The 27,933-nt window shown below is 49.5% G+C and overlaps 1 protein-coding gene across 7 annotated transcripts in view; it reads right to left on the bottom strand.

Annotated features, from left to right (window-relative positions):
* The window catches only part of CPLX2 (complexin 2), an 84,114-nt gene that overhangs the window by 36,305 nt on the left and 19,876 nt on the right, over nt 1-27,933 (bottom strand). Inside the window, exons 3-4 of one of the 7 annotated variants that reach the window (XM_041750014.1) lie at nt 9,309-9,469; nt 8,845-9,140 (exon numbers count right to left, since the gene is read on the bottom strand). The exons of 4 other annotated variants lie outside the window; for them this stretch is intronic. In XM_041750014.1, coding sequence (XP_041605948.1) covers nt 9,078-9,140; nt 9,309-9,469 — 224 coding nt within the window. In that variant the 3' untranslated portion in view covers nt 8,845-9,077. Of the gene's footprint in view, nt 1-8,844; nt 9,470-16,842; nt 17,299-27,933 lie in introns of those variants that run through there. 2 more of the 7 variants (XM_041750015.1, XM_041750016.1) reach the window with 2 other exon arrangements.

Raw genomic sequence — 27,933 nt, 5'->3', positions numbered from 1 at the left:
AGGAGGTTTAGTAACCTGCTCCAGGTCACCCAAGGGCACACAAAGCACTCACAAACCCTACCTCCTCAACACAGTGGAAAAGGGTCTCTGTTACTGCTCCAAGCTGCCCTCCAGCCCCCTCTCCTTTAGGCATACTGAACTACCTGCAATCTTCCGGAAGTAGCCTATTCTTTCTTGCCTCTGTGCCTGCCCCTCCCTTTGTCTAGAGTACCTTGACTTCCTCTTGTCACCAGGCTGACTCCTACATCCCCAGCAAGACTCAGCTCAGCACCACTTGAATCATGCATGTCCTGACCCCAACAGGTACCCCACTGATAGCAATCTGTCCACCCCATTATTGTCCTGAGATACTCCTCCTTTGTCCTTGCCTACCCCTGTGCCTGGCTGAGCACCCCCTACCCCTCCATCTCCTGCATCTGGCTATGTTTGCCTGCGTCGCTTGCAGCACTTACTACCCTGCACTGTTCTGGCCTCTACTACCAGTCTGTGGGCTCTTTGAGGGCAGGGCCATGTCTGAATGTCCAGGGCCTGTCAGAAAGCAAGCACAGAAGAGGATTTGCTGAAGGAAGAAGAAGTGAGGATCAACCCTGCGAGGCAGCAGCCGGGTAGGGACTAGAGTTATATTGCTACTACCAGTTGCCAGAAAGCTCTCTGATAGTGAGACATGTTGAGCCTTGCAGGGGGAACCACAGAGACCAGGGACCAGGTGGGGCCAGTGGCATCCTCTCCTCCATGGTCATTGCCTGTGGCCTTCTCTCCTCTCTACTGTCTCGTGGGGCCTGGTGAATCTGGGATTGACTCCTTTGTGACTGGTACCAAGTATCGGGCCCTGTCTGTATCTGGGAAGTTTTGCAGTCACCTGTCAGGCCCCTCCTGGGGTAGAGGGGTTGGGCTGAGCAAGGCTGAACCTTTCTCTGATCCTGCCCTGGACTGAGGTGGGGCAGAGGGTACCTGTCTGAGGCTTAGACAGGGTTCTGGGGATAGCCTGTTTCCTCCCAGGATATCTCTGACATTGAGTGGAGGGGCATAGGACTTGGCGTCCTACAGACCTGGTTCAAGTTCCAGCTTCCTATTCTTGCTGCCACTCTGAGCTGGATGGACGTGACAAAATGGGACATGCAAGAAAGCACCCTCTAATGGCAAAGGTGCTCTGCAGCTGGGGGGGGTGGAGGAAGCAAGCTTGCAGTTGCTCTGGGGCATGCTGATGGCCCTGGGGTTGTGGATGCAGTGTGGGTGGGTGGGGGTAAGACTGGACCTCTAGTCACAGCTCCTGCTTCTCAGATTCCCTCAGATGCTGGAGGGCTGGGAGAGGGGGCCTCATTTGCAAGTGTTTTCCAGGCATAAATGCTGCCCACACTCCTCCACACAGCTCCTCCCAGCCAACCTGTACTGCATTGCCAGAGGAATCTTCCTAAAATACTCCTCACATCATATCACTCCCCTGCTCAGAAACTTCCTGCAGTGACCTCACATTGCCTGGGATGAGCCTGGCTCCTTTGCCAGCACCCCAAGCCCTCCATAGCCCCACATCTCTTGGCTTATGTGCCTAGGGTCCAGTCTAGAGTGTTCCTTTCGTCTGCTTGGTGCCAACACTTCATTGAGTCATTGCAGTGTCACCCAAAAGATAAGAAGTATGCTTCTTATGTTATATATGGTGAAGACGAGGCTCAGAGAGGTTGACTGACTTGCCCAAGGTCACCCAGGTGGGGTCTAGTTGCACCTGGAGATCCCTAGGCTTTGGGGTCCCTGAACTCAGCTAGGCCTGTGGGGTGGAGCTAGCCTTGCCACTCTGAGGACCTCCAGCTGTCAGGCAGCAAATCACTCTGGCAGCCCTGGAGGGCTTCAACACAAAAGCAAACTTTTCAGAGGGAGAGGCTGAAGGCCCAACATACAGGCGTGAGGTAGAGGGCATTGAGCAGGTCCGGAGGCAGGGCAGGCTCTTAGAGCAGCAGGTGGAAGGGAATGTGCCAGGCCTGGTGCAAGCCCCAGCTGTGCCACCCACAGGCTGTGAGGGCAGGCCTCTGGCTCTCTGAGTCCCTGAGTGTAGCTGTATGTTTGTGTGATAATAAAATACGATGGTGGTATACAGCAGGTGTTTAATAAATGCCTGGCATCTAAAAAGTCTTTTTCTTTCTCTTCGAAGCTTGAAGAGTTCTCAGAGATCATTAAATCCACCCTGCTTTCCTTTTGTAGATGAGGGAACAGAGCCTTAGAGGCAGAGTGCTTGCCCAAGGTCACACAGCTAGAGGGAGGTGGAGAGGCCTGGGGCCTGTGTCTCTGGCTTCCTCATCCTGACCTCCACATCTTCACCCCGCTGCAGGCCTACTGATTGATCACACGTGCCCTTGAGCTCCTGGGAACCAATGGGCATGGCCAATTGTTGTGTTGTGCTTGTCCTGAGGAGTCACGGGTGGGGATTCTGGTGTCCCTGTGCCTACCCCCAAGGAGAACTGGACAGGCGCCAGTCCAGAAATGGGTGGGTATGTGCATGGTCAGTAGTGAATGACTGCAAGCTGAGCCTCAGAATGAGGGAAGGAAAGGGCCATGAAGGTCACGTGGCAGGAGTCATTGTCTCAGGTCTGGCCCCCTGATTTCAAGAGAGGGGTGGGTGGGTGAGGAGATAGGCCATCCTACCAGTCAGACAGCTGAGGATGAACTCACAGTTCCTGATACTAGGACCACCATCCTGGGTTCCCTCGCAGTACTGGAGTCCTGAGGTCTCTGGCTCTGGGTGGAAATCGTGCCTCTGCTATCTGACAATCATGTGACCTTGGGCACATTACCCATCCATTCATTCCACAAATATCCTCTGGGCTCTTACTCTGTGCCGGGAGGTGTGTCGGGCCCTACTGAGCGGTGTTAATGAGATCCCTGCCTTTAGGAGGCTTGCAGTCTAGAACAAGCTATAGACAATACTTAAGCAAACAAAAAGACAAAATAATTTCAGATGTCAGTAAATATGCCAAAAATATAACACAGGGTGTGGTGTTCAGGGGAGGAGATGTGGGGAGGGGTTACTCTAGAGGGAGCAGCCCTCACAAGGAGGTAGAGTTTGCCAGGAGGTAGAGATGGTACAATGTGCCAAGGAGAGGGAGAGGCAGGTGCAAAGTCCCTGGGGCAGGAATGAACTTGGTGCTTTGGAGCAGTAGAGAGAAGGTCTATGCAGCTGGAGCTGGGGGAGCGGGGTGGGGGAAGTTGGGGAAATGAGCTGGGAGAGGCTAGTGGGGGCCAGGTCACCCAGGGCCGAGGTTCCCAGAGCAGACTGTGGATTTTTGTCTGAGAATAGTGGGTCTCTGTAGATTGTAAGCAGTGGTGGAACAGGTTTGATTGCCTTTTAAGAAGACCCCTCTGGCTGCTGTATGGAGGACAGATTAGGGGAGAAGGCTGAAAGCATGGGATGGGTTAGAAGGCTGCAGCTGCTCCCCACAAGAGGTCATGGTGTGGACCAGACAGTAGAGACACCAAACACTGTTTGGCCTCCTAACATCTTGGAACTTAAGCTCTGTGTTCTGGAAAAGGGGTCTGCTGTGGACTGTCACATAGGCTAGTTATGAAGATAAAGTGAGAAAACCTATAGGAGCGTGAGCTGCTGACCGCCACACCTGCAGACATGCCCTGTCATGGGCACTGGGAAGGCCTCCTGGAGGTTCAGGTCTGCCTGGGGCATCCCCATCTGGGAGCCGGTCCTTGTCAGGGGTTGCTCTAGGCAGAGCAGTGACTGGAAGCCCACCAACACGTGTCTCTGGGGTTCTGTTTCTTCCTTCTCTCTTAGGGGCTCCTGATTGAAACATTCTTTCCTAAAGTACAATCCAGCCCCCAAACAGAGGCTTATCTTCCCAGCCCCTGTAGTTGACAAACATTGCATTCGGCACTCTAAATGTCCTATATAATCTGGCCCCTTTTTCACCCTGCAAAGGTACTTTTCTTCTTCCTCCTTTTTAATTTATTCCTGTTTTTTTCTGCTCTGTTCTGTTTCTGTAGGTATGACAAGTTCATTCCTGCACCAGGACCTTTGCATTTGCTATGCCTGGGTTGTTCTTTTTCTTTCCCTGGCTGGTGGCTTCATGAGAAATCTGCAAACTGCTCCCTAGACAACTTTGCATATAACCCCACACCCTCCTTTTAACAAGACTCATTGACCTTGTCCCACATACGAGGAAACCAAGGTCAAGAGAGATGAGTGTGCCTGAGGTCAGGAGCTGGGCAAAGGGCATTTCTAGGGGGCATGCACGTCGTCTGCCCTCAAATCTGGGCACACAGGTAAGGCCTTGGAGTAAAACAGGCACAGTAGACTATGCAGGGTATGGTGAGGAAAGGCCTCAGCAGTGGAAGAGGTCTCAGAGGGCCATGGGTTCCCCACAGCTCTCTGCTCGCAGAAAACCCTCCTCATCGCTGATTTGCCCAGTCCACATGAGAGGAGCCCGGATGAGAGGAGCAATGTGCATAATTTTGAAGGGTCACTGCTTAGCTTCCATAGAGCCGACCCTGGGCCCCAGAGAGCCAGCCACCTCCTCCCTCATTAACCCCTTGCTGGTGAGGAATAACCGCCTCTCCCCTGAAGGCTTCCTCTGCCCTTTCTGTGACAGATTAGGCAGGGATTGGGGCATTCCCTTGTTCAGGAGCCCCCTCCACAGGGGAAAACCTGAGTGCCTTCATTGCAAAACGTGAGCAGGAAGGAGGCAGTAAGCATGTGCATGTGTGTGTGTTTGTGTGTGTGTGTATCTGCATGTGTGCACGGGTGGATGTGCACCACCCTCTGTGAGTACGTGCATACAATATGCGCATGTGTGTATGTGGTGGGTGTGTGCATGTGTGGGTGTGCGTGAGTCTGAGCATGTGCATATGTGTGACATGACACGATAGGCACGTGTATGTGGGGAGAGCAGGGGAAACACAATGTGTGCTCCTAGGGGCTACTGTTTCACTGTTTACACCTTGGGGCTTTCTGGCGGATGCATTGAGGAAGGTCAGGCCATCACAGTGATGCCTCTGAGCTGAGTGTGTTCCCCCAAGGCTCCCCGGGAGGCAGCGATGGGGAGAGAGGCCTGGAGGAGGGTGTGAGCCAGGGCCAGCTCATTGTAGTCTGACCCACTGACCCTGCCTGACTGACTCAGTCTGCCCGTTGGCCACGGGTGGCTGATGATGTCTGCCCGGCTCACTGACCCTCCCAGGCACAGGCTGGCTGACCCCGTGAGGCTGAGTGACTCATCTCTCTCAGCAGCCCATTCTCTGGAAAACCTGCCTAAATCCTAGCTCAGCCTGTGGGCTATTAGCTTTTTGGAGCCATGACTCTTGATTCTCTGGATGCAGTGAGAAGCATCTTTAGGCCTTCAGACTCACTGCTTTCCCAGAGCCTCTGGCCCTTCTCTCTGGGGCCTCTGGTCTTACTTTCTCAGTCCCATCTGCAAAATGGTTGTCACCAGGCAGACGCATGTTGAGAGTTTAAGGAGGGTAGGGCTAGCAGATGCTCAGGCTCTGGAAGGGCTGCTTCAATACCCAGAGGCGCAAGCCTGGGCCGTGGCCACCACAGAGCTATCTTGCAGTTGAAAGAGGGCATGCAGGGCCACTGAGGCCAGTAAGGACCAGAGGAGGAGGGCTGGGTGCTGGGGAACACTGACCCCAAGGCCATCCTTCCCAGGCGCTGAGAGTCTAAAGAGAGGTCAGTTGGGGGGCGGGGAGGGGATACAGCGTGGCTTTCAATGAACTTGGGGAGGACCACAGTCAGGTTGGTGGTGGGGGGTTGTTGCAGTGGCTGAGAGGGGCACATGGGGGAGGCATATGGAGTTTGGAGCCACACTTGATACTCATCTCTGTGACCTTAAACAGGTCACAGACCTTCTCTTAGCTTCCCTTTCTGTAAGATGAGATAGTACTAAGTTCTTGGCTGTGTTATGGGGAGCAGATTCATCAGATAGGGACGGGTATGTAAAGGGTCTGGCACATAGTGGGTGTTCAGTAAGTGTCAACACTGGGAGTGACTGAGGAAGCGATTATGAAAGGCGCACTAAGGGACCTTCTGTTCTGGATGGACATGCGGCCCAGTGGCCCATCCCGCAAGGCCAGCTCCAGCCCCCCGCCCGGGTGGCCTGCTCTGCTTCTTTGTCCTCTGGGCTCCCGCAGGGTCTGTGTCCCTCTCTTTCACAGCCTTATCTGCTGGACAATCTATCTGTCCCTATCTCTGTCTTTGCCATAATTCTCAGAGTTTCTGGAAGGGAGGGACCTTGGGAGGAATGCTTATGGCTGATTAAATGGATCAGTCTGTCTGTCTGCTGCACTGACAGTTCCATGAGCCGTGGAAGGGCAAGGTCCAGGGGAAGATACTTAACGTTTATTCTTCTCTTACTAGATGTTCTACATACTTTATCTCTTGTCTCACTACAACGTTGCAAGGTAGGTATCATACCCCCATTTTGCTGATGAGAAAATGGAGGCTCAGAGAGATTCTAGTCACTGTTCCATTCTGGTCTGAGGCAAGGAAGGGAAACCGCTGCCCTGGCCCCCATGCCTGAGCACCAAAGGGCCCCCACGTGTCTGAGAGCCACTTCAGAGGACTCCTCTGCAGCTGAGGTGCCTGTGTGTCTCTACGGTGTGGGACCTTGGTCCTCTGGAGCCTGTAGGGAGGAGGAGGCTTAGGGACTCTTGAATCTCCGGATCAGAAATTGTATTTTCGTCAGTAGCAGGAGCCTGGGCCTGAGGAGCCTGTGGCTCGAAGCAGGACCACAGCAGCTCTATGTTCGGGTCCTCCCCACCAGTAGGCTCAGCTTGTGTGTTCCCTGTGCATCTCCCCTGTGCAGGTGCCATCTCTATGGGTGTAACTGCTCTCTGGGTGGGCTTCTGTGTGTCACTGTGTGTGCACCTGTTGGGGGTTTGCATGAAGTGCGTACCTGTGCAGGCATGAGTTCTGGCTGTGCATCTGAATGTTTGTATCCATGTACAACTTTGCAATTTAGGGTGTGTGTGTGTGTGTCTGTGTCTGTGTCGGGGGCTGGGATGGAAGGTGAGAGCTGCCAAAGGGGACATATGGGGACAGGGGCCTCCAGCAGCCACTGAGCCTCACGGTCCCCCTCGAGATCTCTGCTTCTAGAATCATTCATGTAATGAAATTCAATGCTTTCCTTGTCTCTACCTTAAAACATTTCTGGCACAGACTTTGTAGTTAGAGAGTTCTAGCTCAAATCCTAGCTCCACCATCTGCTGTGCGGGAGGCTGGTGAGTTACCCACTTTCCCAGGCCCCGGGTTCCTCTGTCAGACGATTGTAATGACCGGAGATGACACCTGTGTGCCCAGTGCACAGGAGGTTCTTCGAGGTGACTATGCTATAGAAAGACATCTTGTCAAACCATGTGTAAGCAGGGGATAGCTCCTTGACATCATTGCAAGACTATCTCTTTCCTTCCTGGCCATGTGTATCCTTTTCTCTGGCACCAAGTAATGCAGAAGAGGCGAGATCCTCTCGGACCTGCTGCATGACTCAGAATAACTGCACACCTTGGCATTGGGACAGCGTGGCTTGTGTGGGCTTTCTAGACTTTGCCTTGAGATGAATTGTGCTGATTTTTCACCCTCTGTGGAAGGCTAGACATTAAGCTCTTAAACTAAAAAGGGAGGCACTCCTATTTTAAAATGAATGGAATGCACGGAATTTTTGAAGCTGTAGGCTTTATAAAGTAAGGCGTGAGTTTGTTTTGCAGATCTTACGGTCTTTTTAGGCAGGGTCCGCCTGGTGGTGAAATTGGACATTGCAACCCAGCTCTATTGTTGAATACCTGGGAAATGATTCAGATTAAAAAATGCTCGAGTGCCTCCACCTAGTCAAGAGCTGCCCTTAGTTTGTCACTTGTGTGGTCTCACTTCCTCTGGTCAGACAGCAGCCCCATTTTACAGGCTAGGCGTCCAGCCTGCTCAGGGTCACTTGCCATTAAGCAAGAGAGTCCGATTTGAGTCTTGGCCTTCTGACCTCAGGTCACCTCCACCAAGACACCTATTTTTCCACCTCTTTTAAAGAAACAGAATGTAAGAAGTTTGGAATGAAGCTGTGCTGGCTAGGATAGCGGTGCCTGGAGACCTCTGCGTGGGTCCCTCTCATCCCTGAGGTGGCCCCCAGGGCCTGTTGTGGCATCTTGGGGCTTTCTGGCACCCTGCTGGGAAACCCACGGGGTGGGGGCAGCCTCTGCCTCCCTCCACTTTGGGAATGTATCTCTGATTGCTAGATGAACATTGCAAGAAAGATAAGAGTCACTTTATTACCCAGAAGTACTTTTGAGGGGTATTGTGATTTAAAAAATATGGTTACAAATTGTTTGCCAACAACCTCATGATCACTGGCTATAGTGATCTTGTTTGATCTGTCTCCCCAACTAGACTGTGGGCCATGAGGGAGCAGGAACCTTGGCTGTCATATTCAGTGTGGGTTCCTAAGGCCTGGCCCAGCAGAAGGCACAAGGTGAGTGACTGACCGGAATAAAAGGGAACATCATTCCCATTTTACAGATAAGGAAACAAAGACTCACGGACATAAGGCTGAGCTCGATTAAGCTGCTAATAGACAGCCAAGCCACAATTTGGACCAGCTTCTGGCTTTATTGTTAGCTGTGGAGCAGCAGTGAGTTGGATGGATTTATTCACCCATCCCTATCCTGTGGAGTAGAGATGGAGACCAGACTTTTGCCCCATAAGCCCCGAATCTACTCTCCAGCCTCCCAGTCCAGGTCCCCTATGGTCTGTCTGTAGAATGGGGACACAAAGACAGGATCTCTCTGGGTCCTGGAGAGAATTAACCAGCAATTTAGTGTGCAAAACACTTTCCAGACCAGTGTTAAGTATGATTAGTATTTAATTTAGTTTCATCTCCCCCTGCATCCCAACAAAAGGGAACAGATGGCCCTGGCTCCAGGTGGAGAAAGGGAGGGCGGGGCCACCCAGCACCAGCAGGAGGTTTTCAGCGCTCTGGCTTCCAATTAGCCCCTGCCTGATGCAGGAGCCCAGGGCCATGGCTGTGTGGCTGTGGAGAGGTCTTTATCCTAAAAGCCAGGTGAAGGGCAGGGGAAAACACAGCTTGGGGGCTGAATTCCTCTTCCTAGCTGCGTGACCTTGAGCAGGTCATGGCTCCCCTCGAAGTGTCAGATCCAGGATATCTGTCCTGAAGGGATGGAGTGGGTACATGAGACCCGACTGAGAAGGCACTGGCCCTGGTGCCCTGGCCATGGTCAGTGCCCAATAAACACAAATCCCTTCTCCCTGACTCCTTTAGGACACCCAAGCATGGGTTTGGTTTACTCTGGGGAGGCTTTCATAGAGTTGAAAACACCTGGGAGGTGGAATCTTGCAGATCTGAACACAAGCCAGTGGCTCCAACTCTTGTGTGATCTCCTTCATTCTTCACGTTTCTTATCTGCAAAATGGGCACGACTGTGGCTCCTGCTCTGCCGCCTTGTGGAGTGGACATTAGCTGAGACGATGGCTTGGAAACTGTAGAGGGAGGTACACATGGGAATGACTGCTTCTGTTTCCTCGCTTTTTCTGCCCCACAGTCTGTCTTTTGGGCTGTGGACTAGAGGCGGGGGGGTTTTGGGGGGAGATAGTTTGAAGGAGGTAGGATGCTGGGACGAAATCCATATGTAACCCGGCCTGGCTGGGAATGTATCACCGTTCTGGGCTCTATCCATGCCTCTCCTCCTGCCCCCATTCAGTTAGGGGACCAGGACCCAGAACACAAATGTTCAAAAGCAGGCTCTGGATTCTAAGAAACAGAGGGGCTACCCTGAGCAAGAAAGAGCAGTGCAGCCAACAAGGCAGTACCAGTCAAGCTCACCATGGTGCTGGGTTTAAAAGGCTTCATCTGCTTAAAATACTGGGAGACCAGAGGGACCAATGGGGCAGAAGGTGATGTGCAGAGGATGAGCTTTGGAGTCAGGCTGACCTGGGCTCAGATCTGGAATCTGCCCCTTTTTATCTCTGGGACCCTGAGGGCTTCACCTCTCTAAGCCTCAGTTTTCTGTTCTGTAAAATGGGAATGATAACGCCCTTTTAGAAGAGCCATAGCAAGGATCAAATAAGAGAAAATATGAAACCCAAAGCCATAATGTTTCCTGGGATGACTCTGAACTTTCTCAAAAGAGAGTAGAAAGGGAAACGACTACCAATTCGGGGGATCATCTATACCTCTCATTATCTTTACCTCCCATTTTGTTTTCCTTTGTCTGGCAACAGCTCCTTGTTCTGTTATTTGGGGAACTACTGGAGTTCTGCTGCCATCAGATCACCTCACTTCTCTAGTTTAGGGAGGCCATGTGACCTAAACCAAACCAATCAGAATGAAACCTAGGACTTTTGTGGGTGCTCCCGGGAGAGAAGTCCTGCTTTTCCTGTTACTTGGGACAGTTGGACAAACAACTGGTGCTAATGGCAACATCTTGCCACCCTGGGGGGCAGGGAGAGCCTGTCTGAGAATGGGATGACCCGGAGGAGGGCAGAGCTGAGAGAGAGAGGGAGAGAACTAGCTTCCTGATGACCTTACGAAGAACCAGGACCCAGCTATGCATGCACTTTCAGCAGTGTGAACCACTACTTTACCTTTTCATTTTTCCCTAAGAGCATTTAAAAACTAAAAACCACTGGCAACTTTTTTTTTTTTTTAAACTAACTCACCTATAATAAATAATGTGATTCTGACAGAACCTTTGATTTTGACAATGGGAATATCGCAGACTCGAGCATCTGGGAATAAGATGAAAATATTTATTTAGGTTTAATTTGCTAATATTTTGTGAAAATGTCTGTGTTTGTGTTCATGAGGCATAATGGTCTTGTGATGCTTTGTCTGGTTTGGAGATCAAGCTAATGCTGGCCTTGTAAAATGACTTGGGAAGGTTCCTTCCTGTTTTCTGAAAGATTTTGTGCAGTTTGTATTATTTGTTCCTTAAATGTTTGGTGGGATTCACCAGAAAAGCATGAGGCAGATTTGTGATGCCATAAATTCCCTTAAAAAAAAAAAAACAACCGAGGAGCTGTTTTGTTCACGATTTCTGTCTTATGTGTTGACTGGACTATTTCCCAACATTTTGTGACCTAAATTCTTGTTTTGAGCTGCTCCAGCCTCTGATAACTCTGATCTAAATTTATGTGTCCGGTTTTGTGGTTTTGACTTAAAAAAAATCAACAAATTGTTTGTGATCTTTTTAAAAATTTGATATAATACAGTTAATATTTATTTAATCTTAAAGTTGCTGTGCCCTGATTAATTTTCAGCTTCATGTCTCAGATTGACCTGTCGATCTCACCTCCCATGCTTGTCCATGCTTTCGCTCTACCTTGAGCTCTCTTTCTTGACCCTGCCCTGGTTTACTCCATTGGGATACCACTTCTACTAAACTTTTCTGGCTTCCCAGGCTGGGCTAGGTGACTTTCCTGGCTCTTTTTACTCTCTGGGCTCTCTTCCCCCACTGCCCCCCCCCACTGCCCCCAAGCTGGAGTCATCTTATATTAAACTCGTCATCTGTGGTCTGTGTTTGTCTCTGTCCCAGACTGTGAAGTTCTAGATGGCAGACCCTACATCTACTCCGTTCATTGTTAGATTTCAGCTCTGAGCACAGAGCCTGGCACATGGGCCCTTGACAGACCCTCAATGAGTGAATGAACATTTATTGCTATTCATGCCCACAGCCATAGCAACAGTAACCACCTATGTGTACACACCTCTGAATAGTTTACAGGAGCTCTCATGGGCTTATTCTCATTTGAATCCTCACAGTAATTCTGTGTGGTCGGTGTCACTGTTTGCATGCACACTGAAGCCCACAGGAGAATAGTGACTTGCCGAGCTATGGAAACTGCAGGGCTGGCATGCAGAGGCAGGTCTTCCTGACTCCAAATCCAACCACTCCCCTCCAGCTCAGTTACATGCCAGGATGCTATTTGGAAAGTGTTTTAGGATTCACCCCTAAATCTGGTGAAATCTGGTGCTGAAACTGTGCTCCAGGGAGGAGTGTTGGGCCACGATGGGGGCTGGAGACAAGGGCCCTACAGATGCCTGGGCTTCCAGATGAGATGGGTCCACAGCTTACCAGGAAAAGAGACAAGAGACAGGGAAACTGGAGTTTCAGCAGCAGAAGGCAGGCAGTAGCACAGCGCAAGGTCTGTGGAAGGGAGTTTCCAAAGCAGGGCTAGACCATGGCAGGCAGGGGCAGAGAGAGGCCCCTCCAGCCTGGGGACCAACTGACTTTGGATGTGGGTTCAGCTATCACCTCTCCAGCCTCCCAACCCCACCCCAAATCCTTGTTGCCAAACCTTTCCTGACCTCACTGATCTAATGGATGTGTTAAACCAAGGCTTCTAAGAACCCACAGAATGAGATTTGGGCTTTGGGCTCAGGGCTTTGTTTTATTGCTTTCCATTCCTTCCTCTTTCCATTTGCCTGCCTAACTCTGACTCATTCTCAGGTCTCAGCTTAGATGTCCCCTCCTCAAGGAAGCCTTCCCTGTTGGGAAAGGAGTCCTACCATTTCCTAGAGGCTTACTGTGTGTTCATATTTCTTGACCCTGACCCTGAGAGCAAGGACTGTTTTACTCATCTCTACATCTGTAGTAGGCAGTGCTTTTCGTCTGTAAACTGGATGTGGCGATTCCTAATCACAGGGTGGATTATGAAGATTCAGTCGCAAGTGAGATTTCAAAAACCTCAAAAATGTCATAACTGACATGCAATGGAGCCTAGTCATTTTTTCTTAGCTAATGTTAAGGAAGGCTTCCTCTGGAGCAAGCAGATTCATGTGTGTGACCTCGTTGGATCCTCTTAGTACATGCTTCCTTCTGTTGGTCCGAGCAGCAAAGAGTTCTGGGCAGAGAGGCTTACCTGGAAGGTGTGGAAGACTGAGGGGGTCAAGCCATGTCCCCTTTATCCCCCCACTACACATCTGACTCAACTCTGAATAAGTTAGTTCATCTCTCTGAGTCTCAGCTTTCTTTTCTGAAAATGGGGCCATGATGACATACCTTTCTGTATTGTGAAGACTCCTGCCTGCAGAGCAAGGCACTTAAGAGCTTCCTTCTCCTTTCCCACAGTCTTCTTGTCCCTTGCTGCACTGGGCACAGGGCCAGGCACACAGAACATAAGGCTCCATGGGTGGTTGACTCTCACCCACTACCCTCTCCTGCCCTCAGATGGAGGCTATGCCTGATTGCCATCTGTACCTCCTGTACCACTTTTGGGGCCAGGTACCATTTTGGTCTCCAGGACACATTTGCTGAAGGAATGAATAAATTCCAGATGGTGGAAAGAACAGGAGCACAGACTACAGATATGAAAGGCAGACAAAGCAGAATATTATGGGAAGACCAGGGAAGAGTTGGATTTCTCTAGAACAAAGTATCAGGAAGTGGTTAAGATACCTCTGATTAAGCTGTGCCCCAGCTTGAAATTCATCTGACATACTTCCTTATTTCTTAAATCTGAATTCAAATGTCACCTTCTCACTAGCTTTGTTCAACCCTCTGGGCAGAATCAAGTGCCCTTCAAGATTCTGTTCATGCCTCCTTTGTACACTTTTAATCCTATGTCATAGATTTTTGGTTTGCCTGACTGCCCTCCTGCCAGACTGTGGGTTCCCTGAGTGCAGGGACTATGTCTGGCCTCTCTTGGGATCTCCATGGCTCTGGGATTCTGGAACTAGAAGGCTCAGGTCATGCTATGTCCCCACAGCAAGGGTGTATTGAACTAGTGAATGTTCCACTCAGAGCCCAGAACAAATGCACTTGTGTCTGGATACTTGCTCCTTCTCAGCAGCCAGCCAATTCAAAGGCCAATGGAGATGATGGACCCAGTTGATCTGACTTGCATGGTGGCAGGGAGGCTACTGCTACTGACTGGGTAGGTGGGCTCTAAGAGCCAAGAAGTACACTGGGCTCCAGTTCTCTCTGCCACTGCCTGACCTGGGCTAAGTCCCTTCACCTCTCTGAGCTTTGACTTCTCTGTGACTCGAGGACTAGGGAGAGGAGAGAATGTCCTGTAGAGATAGCTGGTGCTCCTCTCACTTCTAAAGTTTTATTCATTTATTTCCTGGGTTTCTTAGAGACTGAGAGACACACGTAAACTCTCTTGTGTACACACAGCCACACACAGGAACACACACAGCCTGCCCAGGTACACATACACACAGATTCATAACAACATACTGACTTTTAGAGACACAGAGACACACATGTGCCTAAATGTCACACTTGCACAGGATATGGAGACACTTGGCCTCCTGTGTACACATATCCCTGTAGATACAAAAGACTTGATTTTTCAATCCTCACACAGTCTTATTGATACCAGCAGGTATGCGAGCACAAGCACACACATTCCCTTTGGGGATCTAAGCTGCTGCAGTGGGGGATTTGAAGCAGACCTGTATCTCTGCTCTGGCAGGTGGCATGTCTCTCTGGCCTCTCTCTCAGGCTTGGGCTGGGCAGAGTAGCTGCTTGGCTTCTTGGCTGAGAGGTGAGCAGAGTGAACCCCACCCGTGGTCTGCAGGGGTGAGGATTGGGCTGGGGACTCATCTTCCAGGTTACTGCCTGTAGATGCTGCTTTTAAAAATAGCTTCCTACTGCTCCCAGGAAAGCTCTTGGGGAATGAGGACTCCAGAGATTGGATTTTACTTGTTCCTTGCCTACCCATGGAGCTGTGTGCAATGGTCCCCCCAAGAGACCACCAGCGCTGCCCTGACTCCCTGGTTGTGTCATGTTACCTGTGGCTAGGAGGAAGATACCTAAGGTGGCTGAATGCTTGAGGTGGGCGGCAGGCAGGGGTGGCTTCATGGCTGAACCTTCCCCTCCCAGAGGACAGCTGCTGGCTCTGCCCTACTGGGTGGAAGCATTATGCACCTTCTGGAGGCAGCGTGACCTACTTAGTGGTTTATACGTGGGCTGTGCCACTCCCTGGCTTTGTAACCTGGGACAAGTTGCTTAATGTCTCAGAGCATCAGTGTTTTTGATTGAAAAATGGGGCTAATCACCTCTCCCTCTTGAGTTGTGAAAGTTAAGCCACAGAAGGTAGGTGCAGACATCTCTCTCCTCTACTCCCCAAGCCCTCACTGCCCTCCAAATAAGGAGAGGCCTGGTTCATGTAGGCATCCCCAGGCCTGCTGTGCCTTACCGTCTTTCTTTTTGGCCTCCTCTGCCTACAGTGCCTCTCTTCTGGATAACCAGGAACCATGTATTTCTGCATTCAGAACCCCAGAGAGCACAGTGCAGGAAGCAGCCGTGTGTGTGTGTGTGTGTGTGTGTGTGTGTGTGTGTGTGTGTGTGTGTTGGAAGGGAGGTCCTGGGGACCACCACGCTAGTGGTGTACAGAAGTACTAGCTTAGCAGTTTTGATGGTGCAGAAATCAGGCTTCAGGACAGGTCTGGGATGGGGGAGCTGGCAGCTGATGAGACGCAGGGCTGAACTTTACATCTGTGAAGCCTGTGGCCTTGGGCCCTAGGCAGGAATTCGGGGCAGTTATCCTCACATACACACAGATTCATATCAACATACTGACTTTGAAGAGTGAAGAGTCTGGGCCTCATCTCTGGCTCTGTGACTTTCTGACTGTGTAGCCTTGGGCATGAGATGCAGCCTCTCATGTCTTCAACTGGAACTCTGTTGCTCATGTCTCAGGGAGGATAGGTGGTGGAAGATGCTTTGTCCAGCCTGTGTATGGCCGGAAAGCACCCACCCCAGCCAATTTTAGTATATGTGCTGCCGAAGTGAGCACCCCACCCCAGCCAGATGAAACCTGGAGGTAGTATGGTCTCTCCAAAAGCCCCCAGGAGAGTTCAGAGGACAGGTGGAGCTCCAGGCCCACCTAATTCTCTTTGTCTTTGACAAACACTGACAGAGGGACTTAAGGGTGTGGTTGGGCTCTAGCCAACTGTCCTGGCAAAAGGGCACCTTCCTAGAAGGAGTAGATGCCTGTTTCTAGAGAGTAGGTTTCTGAACATTGTGGGGAGGGACCATGGTGTGGGCAGGTGGGCCTGGTCCAATGCCCTCTTTGCTGTTTGTTTGCGGGCTGGCCTCAGGCCATCACCAGCCTGACAAGCTTCATATCCCTGACAAGCTGGAGTGATAATGCCTCCTTTGCAGGGCTGCTGTAAAAAATCAAATGAGAGAGGTCTTAAGGCCATTCATGAAAAGACCTGTGGGAATCAAACTTTCTACCTCTTGCAGATGTTGGTATCTGCATCTGCCTTTGTGTGCCCTTTGCCTGACCCCACGAGGTGAGGCCAGTTCCCAAGATCATCTGTGGACTGCGGGCCAATCATGGGGCCAGGAGATGGTGCAGTGCAAGGACCCAATCAGGTGTGTGTGGGTGCATCTTGTCTCAGTGGCTGGTTTCTTTCCCTAGAACTCACTGTCTCCACCTGTCAGATGGGGGAGGCATCCCATGGCTATGAATCACAGTGTCTCTAGGAACAGAAGGTGCCTCACACCTCAGGGCTTGCTGGGCTGCTTTACTTAGGCTTGGGAGCCTCGAAATGTGCATGGGACAGAAATCATCTGAGTGTGCAGAGGCAGGCATGAAACCTGAGGAGAAGCATTTAGAACAGGCGGGAGCTATGGGGTTATCTAGGTCACTGAGGCTCAGAGAGGGACAGGGCTTACCAAAGCAATATAGTTCACACAGCAAGATAGTGACTGAGCCAGAACTACAACCTATAGTTCAAGTATCTCTTGGATGGAGGAGACTGAAATCCTTTGGTCCGGGGCATCTGCATGGCTCAGTGGTTAAGCATCTGCCTTTGGTTCAGATCGTGATCCCAGGGTCCTGAGATCCAGTTCCATATTGGGCTCACTGCATGGAGCCTGCTTCTCCCTCTGCCTGTGTTTCTGCCTCTTTCTCAGTGTCTCTCATGAATAAATAAATAAAGTCTTAAAAAAAAAAATCATTTGGTCCGACCTCTCACCCAAGAGTGCCTGTTTACACACCTGCGGGACAAGGAGCTCACCACCTTATGTGGGAGCTTCTTAATTTGTAATAGCTCTGAATATTTCTCTTTCACCTTGAACTGAAAATCTGTTCCCAGTCACTCCAGCCTCAGCCCTCAGGATCAATATGCATTGCTTCCACAGGTAGATAGTCATCAACAGAGTTCACGTGTCCCAAGTCTTCTATTGTCAGGACTCCCAATTTTGCAGCTCCCTGTGCAAACAGGACAGATTCCAGACCCTCACCCTCTTGGTTGGTGAAAGGATCATCACACCTTCTCAGGATTCAGATCCAGATTTCCAAAGAATAAATGATGAAAACACCACAGGCCGCCTCATTGAGGATGTTCAATACTGCAATAACAATTAGGAAATTTTACTAGTGAAGAAAAAATTGACTCAGAGGTAAAGAGGATTTTTAAAGGCCTTTTCAATTTGTGACTTTCATGTGGGGCAGTTAATCTAAAAGCAAATAAAAGCATCTGAATGCCAGAAAAAAAATATGCAGTGAAATGTATTTTTTTTTTTTTTTTTTGGAGAGTAAGTCTGACTCTACTATTTTATCAGAGAATTATACCTAAAATAGATTCTACTGACTGTGAACCCCTTGGGGGAGAGTCTGGGTCTTTCTGTTACCCACAGCAGCTAGAGCTGGCCAGGACACACAGGAGGTGAATGAGTATACAAATGGATAGGTAAGTTCAGTTGATGGTTATTTGAATGTATAAAAGGTCAGGTGCATGTCCCTGCTTCATTCATCTCCTCCTGGACCTTAGAGGTGTGTTGAGCAGTCCTGGGTTTAAGACCATGACAGGGATGCCTAAGGGAAGGAATGGCAACCACTCTGGACAGCCCCAGGCTACTGTGGAAAGGAGGTCATAGGCTAACTGGTGGTTTTGCATTCCAAGCATCCATTTCCCTTTCTTTTATTTTCTTTTTAATTTTTTAAAAAAGATTTTATTTATTTATTCATGAGGGGGAGAGAGAGAGAGAGAGAGAGAGAGAGAGACAGAGACAGAGACACAGGCAGAGGGAGAAGCAGGCTCCATGCAGGGAGCCCGGACGTGGGACTGGACGTGGGACTGGATGTGGGACTGGACGTGGGACTAGACGTGGGACTCGATCCTGGGTCTCCAGGATCAGGCCCTGGGCTGAAGGCGGTGCTAAACCTCTGAGCCACCTGGCTGCCCTCCCTTTCTTTTAATAATGGCATCAATTTCCTTTGGAACTGCTCCTCCCCCAGTCTCTCTCCATGTGGTTTTAGGTAGTACTGAACCCCCAACCTGGGGCTCCAATAGAGGGCATGTGACAGGGGTTTTATCTTTCAGTGCTGTCCATTCCTCTGGCTACAGTGATTGGCTCAAGGATGGGCATGTGAACCAAGAGAGGCCAATGAGACTCTTTCTGGAATTTATGCTAGAGCTGTGGGGAAGCCTTCTTGTGTGGCAGGTTGCTAAGCTAAGAGGATCTAAGTCTGGAGCCTAGGGGCCACAGTGAGAAGAGAACTTGCCTGAACATGAAACTAACACTGGAAAGCAAAGCTAAGACATGGAGAGAAACAGCTCTGCTCTCATCATTTGAGCTGTGGTGGAAACCAATCATCTTTGAGCCGCTCATCATGTATACCAATAAATTGTCCCTTTTGCTCCAGACCCTTTGAGTCAAGTTTCTTTCACTTGCAACTGCAAGTATGTTGACCGGTAGGAGAGTGCAAGAGGCAAAGTTTCTCTTCGGGTTTTGAGAGAGAGAGAGCTAACAGGAAGCCCTCCCTTTCTGAGCTTCCCTGGGAACCTGGGTGGGGATGCACACCAGTGCCTTCTCTCTTCCCACCTACATGGAGTAGAGGGACTGGTAGGGCCCAAAAAGCAGGGTGGCATCCTGGGAGAGTCCTTCCTGTCTCTCATCCACACATCCAATCAGCCACCAAATCCAATCCATTCACCTTCCTTAAAATGCTATCACAGGGCCCCATCTTTCTGTCTGTCCCACTATTGGAAATGGCTTTTTCTCAGTGGGTTCAGCATAAGAGTCCATCTTCTGTGAAGCTTCCTCATGCCTCTCTCCCTATTCAACTCCGACCCAGCCACCCCTGCATCCTCTCAGCACCTTGCACATCCTTCCATCACCATCTTCAAATTGCCCAGTGGTCCTAGGCTGTCTTTGTGTCCATTTCTACCCTCTGGGAGCTCCTTGAGGGCGGAGCCCTGCCCCATTCATTCCAGCGCCTGGCGCAGGGAGCGCAGACCTCTGATACATCATGCATCATGTCCAGGGAGTTGCTTAGTGCTACCACCCCCCACTTGCCATGTGTTTTTGTGCTTACTCATTTAAAACCACTTCCAGGGGAGAGAGGGACCAGAGAGTCAGTTATTCATCCTCCACCTTGTCCAGGGGAGCAACAGCGACAAGTCCAGGAGGTCACCCCCTCTAGCTGCTGGGAGCTGAGATTTCTACTCCACTTTCATAGGCTGCTTTGAGGAAATCAATGGGGTTTTCAGGAGGATGTTGGGAATTTTCAAGGTATCCTGGTCCAAATGCCAATAAAACCAGATGCAGAAGCAGATGGTGATGACCAAAAGCACATTCCTGCTGGAAGGAGAGAGTCTCATCCCATCCTTGGCTCATGTCTTAGAATTACTGGACCAGAAGAGGACAGTCCCTTTAATTAATAACAGAGGGAGAACTGGGCAATGTTCTCCTAATCCTCAGCCCGGAGACAACCAAAGACATAAGCAATCAAATCTCTTACCCTGGCTTCTGCCAGCTTGGAGGCTTTTTAACAAGGAAGAGGGTGAAGGGAGGAAGAGGATGCCATTGCCATGCTCTGGGCTGGGGGCCTGAACCCCATCATCTCTTCTCATGCTCTGCAACCACTCTAGAAACAAGGGGGCTATCCCCATTCCTCAGGTGAGGGACTGCAGGCCCTGAGATGTAAGATCATTAGCCAAATTCACACAGCTGGTAAGTGGTAAGAAGAACTTCAAATCTGGTCTAAATGACCCCTTCCCCTTCATTCCAGCCAGGCCAGTCAGGTGAAACAGTCGATGAGAATCTGCTGGAATCCTGATCCTCCACTTTCTGACCCAGTAGGTTATATGAACCACGAAGCCTCTCTGATGCTCAGTTTTCTCACATGCTCATTGGGAATGACAGTCCCACCGATCATGGCTGTTGTGTGAGAACAAAGTGGGAAAACATGTCTACTGCGTCTGGCTCATAATAGTGGTACAGTGAAGGTATTGGCTATGATGACTCCCCGCCCCCCCCCACCTCCGCCCTGCTCTGGACTTTCAGAATCCTTGGATGACCTATCACATTGTCAAATTCTAAGTCACTTGAAACCAGAGAGGTCAGGTCTCAGCCTTCAGATCCCACAGACCCTGTGACCCCAGCCAAGTCCATTCACCTTTCTGGGTCTCAGTTTTCTTCTCTGTGAAATGAGAGTGCTGGTCAGGCTCACTCTTCCCAATCTGGGGGAAGACAGTAATGAGTGGGGGCTAGGGAGAGAGGGCATTTTCCAGTAGCAAGGTAGGCCTGGTTAATGGTGTTGTCATATTTCTGAGCTTTGGGTTGGAGCGATATCACCTCATGGCTTACTTCTTGCTGATCAAAGCTCTGACTGGCAGTTAAGTGTCTTTGATTAATAAAAAATGGGGAAAATGAATTAATCATGACTTAAATGCAGTGCATTTGGGAAACAGAATCTTTAAAAACTTAGATCCACTGGGGCTGGGAGGGGAAAAAAAAAGGTGTCCTTGACGGAGAGAGGTTGGAGACCCCTGTGGTCAATGTCCATGGAGCCCTCCAATTGTGGACAACAGACCCGTGTGGCCAGGGGCCAGTGGGTGCTGCCACTAGGGATGGGAGCCTCGGTCCCTTTAAGGCTCTTCTCCCTGCAGCCAAGCCCCAGGCCTCTGCGGGGGAGGACATGCATTATTGAAAGCGCATTTCAATACCTATTCACTCTCCTCCTCCTCCTGTGGGTGGCAATCACAGTTTACATAATCTGTCTCTCTGTCCTCCCAGGCAGCTGCTCCCTTCTGGCTGAGTGGTTTGAGGAGGGGGAAGGGTAGGGAGAAAGGAGAGACTTTAACCGTGTATGGCCACCTCAAGTAGTGGCCAGGTTGCCTTGGAATGAAGGAATGAGATCAGACTTTGACATTATACAGCCCTGGGTTCAAGTGGTTACACAACTTTGCCCACTTCTTGGTGATCTTGATCCACTCCCATGGTCTCCATTACAGTCTCCATGCTAATGGCTCCTAAACCTCTGTTTCTAGCGCAGACCTCTTTCCTGAACTCCAGGTCCACCTGTCAATGACTTGAGGGATAGCTCTGTTTCTGTGTTCACAGACAGCCTAGGCTTAGAATGTCCCAAACTGATCTCACAGTTTTCTTCCAAACTGTCCATCCATCCATCCATCCATCCATCCATTATCTATTCATCCATCTACCCACTCATTCATTCATCTATCTAATCATCCATCCATCATCCATACATTCAACCACTCACCCATCCACCCATCCATCCATCGATCCATTCGTCCATCTATTCATCCATCCATCCATCCATCCACCCACCATTTCCTAAGTATGTAGCATTTGTCAACTTTGAGGGTACAGCAACACACAAGACAGGCACTGCGTATGCCCTCCCAATACTTTGTTGTGAAAGAGACAGACAAATAAACAGAAAATGATAATAAAGGTGATGAGGATGATGATAAGGGAAGTGTAAGATGCTGCAGGAGCACAGAAGGGGTTACTCAACATAGTCCTGGGGGATCAGAGACTTTTTTGGAGGAGAAGCTGGAGATGTTTTTGGACCTGAGTGGTAAGAAAGAGTGAACTTTCTTTTCCTCTGTGTTCCTTGTTCCTTCTTGTAATAGTGTAACACCTCTTCCAGAGCACCTCCCCCTTTCCTTCTCACTGTCCTCATGGATTGAGTGGGAGATTCACGTAATTACCAGCTCCAGGGATGGGCTTGTGATCCAGGCTTGGCTACAGGGTGGATTACAGATCTGACCACTGAAATTCAGTCCCAGAATTATGCTGGAACCATTGGGGCTGGGCATCCTATTTCCACTGGACTTGCTCAGTTTGTAGAAAGGTAGTTGCTGTGTTGCCTCCCTGAGGGGGAGATCCTGCCTGAGAGAAAGGCCAGTGTAGAGGAGAGCAGAATCCAGAGACATAGAAAGTCTTGCAGTCGTCATTTGAACCCCTGGATCCAGGTGTGCCAGATGCCAGCAATGTTAGACTTTTCTTTTTATTTTAAGTCATTTTGTGTTAAGTTTCTGTCACTTGCAGTTAAAAGGGCCCTCATTAACAGTAAAGAATCTCATTAACAGTAGGAAAGCATTTTCACATCCTTTGTCTTATTTGATTTTCACAACAGCTCTAGAAATCTGTTTACAGATGGTGAAATGAAAGCTCAAAGAGCTGAGTCAGTGGGATGCAGCCCAGGTCTGTCAGGCACCAAAGCCCATGTTTTATTAAGGATACTTTGGAGATTAAACAAGAAGGATGCTAGGGAGTAGGTTTCAGTTTTGTGCAGAGAGGACACTGAAGAACTGGTCCACAGGAGAGGACCTTCTTCCCCACAGCCCACATTCCATTACATGACTATGTTTCAAGGTCTTACTGAAAAGTCACCTCCTCCATGAAGCCCCCGGGAATCCCTGCTCCTGGATGCTCTTCAGCCCTGGTCAACATCTCTTTCATAGCGTCAGTCACTTTCAGCCTCCCTCTTTCACTTATGTCAGTACATGACTCATCTCCCTTTCAGGGAGGTCTGTACTTTACTCATCCTTGATTAGACCTGAGCTGCTTGCCCCATGCCTGGCACGCAATAGGGGTTCAATGCATTTAAAAAAAAAAATATTTGAAGTAAATTAATGTCCATATAAGAAGTACATTTAGGATGTGAATCAGAGTGACAAGGTGACAGAGGAAAATTGAGATGAGACACAGAGACAGAAAGACGCACAGAGAAAGGAAGAATGAGTCAGTGAGGAAGTGAAAGAGAGCATGTCAAGGGGAGGCCTGAGCTGGAAAGCCAGAGAGAATGCTCTGGGTATGGAGATCTGGGAGGGTCTGCTGGCTTTTACTGGGGTTCAGGTGACCTTACTCCTGGTGTTTTGTAAGGGAACCCTCTGGAAAGGACTTGGTTTGCCCAGAACCGGGTAGGGTTGGAAGGATAAACCCCATGGGATGGGTGGAGAGTAGCTGGGGAGTCAAGAAGAGTCCCTGTAGCCACTCTCACTACCAGACTGGGGTGGGAGAGACCAGCCAATTGTGAGAGCTGCTGGAACTGAAGGAGCTGGCAGGGCTCCACAATGACAGAAAGGAAGGACAAGGCAGCTGGGGGGAGTGGCACCTAGAACCTTCCTGTGCCACATCCGGGGACCTCCCCACCAGTGGTGGCTCTGCTGTGAGCCTTCCCTCGAGGAGCCCAGACCAGAGAAGGCAGCAGGCCTGTGAGTTGCCCCACTCTGTTCTGGGACTGGGCGGTCCACCAGTGGCCCCTCTCCATCATGACTTTGGCCATCACCATCCATAGTCTGGAGCACCATCCAAAAGTGATCCTATTTATTCTGTCCATCTTCTTGTTTCTTATCTATCTCTCCCTCTATAGGGGCATTGCCAAGAGGATATGGACCTTGTGGGTCTGCTAGTGCCTAGCAGTGTGCCTGGGGTGTTCACCAAACGCTGAGTGGATTCATGAATGGAAGAAGAAGCTGGATGGCTGGCAGTGTGCGGTGCGTGTGTGGTGGGGGTGGGGATGTTGCTTGCAGGTAGCCTTGACAAAGCACTTTGCCAGGCAAGGCTCCCAAAATAAAGGCGTCTGGGCTCTGAGATGAGAGCCCTTGAGAAGAGAAAGGCCCTTCTGGGGCTAATTGTCTGGCTGGCAGCCAGAGTGAGGGCAGCTGCGGGGAGGTCCTAGGGGAGGGATGCTCTGCCTGCCCCTGCCACACCTGCTCTCTGGCAGGGAGGAAACCACTAGAGGCCTGCTGTAGCTGCAGGAGACAGAAGGGATGCTGCCCCTGCTACTGAGGGAGCAGAGAGCCAAAGGACTGGGCTGGAGGCAGGACATGGAGCCACACAAGTCCTGGAAGTGGCCAGGGAAGGAATGAGCATGTGCCATCTGAACCAGGGGCTGCTTTGTAGCAGGCACCATGCTGGCTCATTGGCCTTTCTCCATAAGGCTCCAAGGAAGGGACTATTAAAACAGATGAAGGGCAGCCCGGGTGGCTCAGCGATTTAGCGCTGCCTTCAGCCCAGGGTGTGATCCTGGGGACCCGGGATCGAGTCCCACATTGGGCTCCCTGCATGGAGCCTGCTTCTCCCTCTGCCTGTGTCTCTGCCTCTCTGTCTGTATCTCTCATGAATAAATAAATAAAATCTTTAAAATAAACAAAAAAACAAGGGAAGAGTCTAAGGCCCAAGGAAGTAAAGTGACTGGTTCTGGGCCAGAGAGTGAGTGGTGACAGACCAGGCAACTCAGGTTGGCCCAATTCCTCCCTTCATATCACTGGACATCTAAAATGATAATGGAGTTGGGAGTCACTAGGTTTCTGGTGGCTACTCACCTCTGCTGGGGCTTTTGGTGAGACACAGAGAGAGCGGAGGGAAGAGGGAGAAAGAGAAGAAAGGGAGAGAAAATTTCCTTTTGTGTAAAATAGTGAGATAGATGTTCTTACAGCTGTTTCTTTACCTTTCTTCTTTCTTTTTTTTTTTTTTTTAAGATTTATTTTCTTTGAGAGAGAGAGGGCATAAGCAGGGGGAGGGGCGGGGGGGGGAAACAGAGAATCTCAAGCAGACTCTGTGCTGAGTGTGGAGCTCCACATGGCGCTCAATCTCATGATGTTGAGATTGTGACCTGAGCCAAAATCAAAAGTCAGAACCTTAACCAAATGAGCCACATGGGTTCCCCTGTTTATCCTTCCTTCTGTTCCTTTCTCTTCTATTCCTTCCCAGCCTTCCTGCTCCTGCCTGAGATTGATGAGGAAATGAACCTAGGGCTAAAGCCCTCATGCTGGGGCTCTACATTTAGCTCCAACAATGAGAACCTGGGCAAGTCATTTCCCTCTCTTAGCCTGGTCACCTCATCTTTGACAGGTTGATGACAATTCTGACCTCTCAAGGAGGCTGTAAGAATTTAAAGAGGAAGTAGCTTAAGCTCTGTGCCTAAGTGAGACGCCATTGGAGTTAGCCAGAGGTTCCAGAGAATCTGCTTCTATAATCCCGGTCACCCCACTCAGCTGCCTGAGATGACTTTCTAAAATGAAATGCAGACCTTGTTCCTCAAATTCCAGCGACATGAACAAGCAGTTTAAGAAAGAGGTTGTCCAAATGGCTAGTAAGCATATGAAAAGGTGGTAGACCTCACTAGTCATCAGGGAAATGCAAATTATAATTCAAACCACTATATACTCACCAAAATGGCTAAAATGGAAAGGACAGAAAATTATCATTATAATTGTTATTATAATTATAATATTGCTATTATAATTATTATAATTATTATTTAGGACACTAAATATTGGTGAGGCCATGGAACTACTAGAACTTTCACATAGTACCATAGAGAGTGTAAATCAGGACTACCATTTTGGAAAAAAAACATTTGACAGTATCTGCTAAAAATGAACCCATATCCCCTATAATGCAATGATTCTACTCCAATGCATGGACCCAAAAGACATATGTTTATATGCTCATCCAAAGATACATATAAGGATCTTAATAGTGGCATTTTCATGAGTCCTAAGCTGGACACAACCCAAACGCTCATCAACACTAGAATGGATGAATACATTTTGGTATGGTCTAATACATTATGTATTAATATTATAATATAATATATATAATTCCAAATGTGATTATATTCAGCATATAATTTAGCAGTGAGAATGAAGAACATGAGAGAGTGCCACAACATAATGCAATAACATGAAAGAATCCCAAACACAATGAGTGAAAGAAGTCAAATTGTAAAAGAATGCGTGATTTCATTTACGTGACATCCAAAAATAAGCCAACTAATCAATGAGGTTAGAAGTCAGCATAGTGGTTCCTTTTCTGAGAGGTGGTGATGAAAGGAGGAAAAGGGGCTTTCAGGAATGGTGGTAATGTTTGTTTCTTGATGTGGGGCTGGTGTACTTTGTGAAAATTCATTGAGCTGTAGATGTAGAGTATGAGTAGAGTACTTCTATGAGTGTAGGTGATGTTTCAACAACATTTTCCTACAAAACCTCCACCTGCCACGGTGCCCTTCTAGCCTAGGACAGGGTCCTGGCTCCATTGCCATCATCAAGGCCCTCTGCTGCCTGCTCTGGCCTCCGTCATCACTTCTGGGACAGTGGGTAGGTCTTCCCTCATGCCAGGCTATTTCTCAACTCTGGGCCTTTGCTCATGTTGTCCCTTAGCCAGGCAGGCCTCCCTTTCTCCCCATTTTGTCTGTCTCCTCATCCTTTCCTGGATACCCCATCCCCGGGTGGGCCAGGTACCCCTCCTCTTCTGATCTCTCATGGTCCCATTCCACACTCCCCCATGTGGTTTTAATATTAGTATTACATCCCTGCCCACTCCCATAAGATCAGGGCCTGTGGCTGATTAGTCTCTCTGTCCTCAATGCTCAGTATGGGGGGTCTGGCATGGAAGACAAACTGAGTGTTTGCAGAATGAATGAAGGAACAGACATTCTTATTTGGGGATCTTATTTGCCCCTCTCATGCTCCCCTCATTTAATCAAGCTAAACCTCCATCATTGTTTTGTGACAGTCTCTGAGAGATTTCTCTTCTCTGGGATAAATGTCTCCAGTTGTGATCGATCCTATCTCCCATGTGATGGATTTCTTTGTCTTCTCTTTGGGAAATGGACACACATTCCCTTACCCTCATGTCCTTTTTTTTTTTTTTTAAAGATTTTATTTGTTTATTCATGAGAGACACAGAGAGAGAGGCAGAGACATAGACAGAGGGAGAAGCAGGCTCCCTGCAGGGAGCCTGATGTGGGACTCGATCCTGGGACTCCAGGATCACACCCTGGGCCAAAGGCAGGTGCTAAACCGCTGAACCACCTGGGCGTCCCCAAGTCCTCCATTTTTACTGCAATCAGTTCCCCTGATAACTTCTGGGGGCCAAGGCAGTGTCTGGTCAGCCAGAGGTTAGAATTGGGCTAGGTGCCTTTCCCTCAAAGCCTAGACCCTAGTGACATTGGATCCTTTCACCACAAACACCATGGGAGTGGTCTGAAAGTGGAGTGGGATGCTTAAGAGGTGAGGGTGTGGTGGTGAGCTTCTTGTCACCAGAAGCATGCAAATGGAAACTGGCTGGCTGCAGTTGGGGGTGATATGGGTGGGAGGTTAGACTTTATCCCTCCAGCCCAATGGGGAAAAGGAAGGGAAAGGACATCAACTGAGGTTCTGTGTACCAGGCTCTTTACATATGTAATCTCATAGACTGCACAGCTAGTCTGGGAGGAAGGTGTTATCATTGTGCCTATTTTAGAAATGATGAATCTGAGGCTCAGAGAAGTGAAAGGTCTTGTTAGGAATTTGAGTTACTAGGAAAGAGTTGAAATTTGAACCCAGATCCTCCTGGCTCCCAAGCTGGCCCTCTTTCTAGAGCATCTCTAAAATCCCATGATTACATTCCAAGGCAACATTAGCTGTTTGTTGCATTGCTCCCAGGCTGATGAAAGGCTTGGCAAATGCCCTGGAGCCCCCGGGTGGGGCCTGGGGAACGCACCATTGGCTGAAGCTCTGGGCAAGGCTGACGGTAGGGATCCGGTTCCCTGAGTGCACTGGCATTTGATCACAGAAGAGACAGGTCCTATGAGCAGCTGCAGTCACACCCAGGTCGTCACGGACCTCAAATGAGATGCTAAGGGGGCCAGGTGGCAATTTCACTCTAAATGGGTTGCTCATTGGCATTTGACCTCTATTTTCCATCAACTTCATTTCCATTTCCTAATGTTTACTGATT

This window comes from Vulpes lagopus, chromosome 3 (genome assembly GCF_018345385.1).
Source record: "Vulpes lagopus strain Blue_001 chromosome 3, ASM1834538v1, whole genome shotgun sequence".
Taxonomy (NCBI): domain Eukaryota; kingdom Metazoa; phylum Chordata; class Mammalia; order Carnivora; family Canidae; genus Vulpes; species Vulpes lagopus.
The sequence above is the reverse complement of the archived record's forward strand: the minus strand, read 5'-3'. Positions and strand labels throughout refer to the sequence as shown.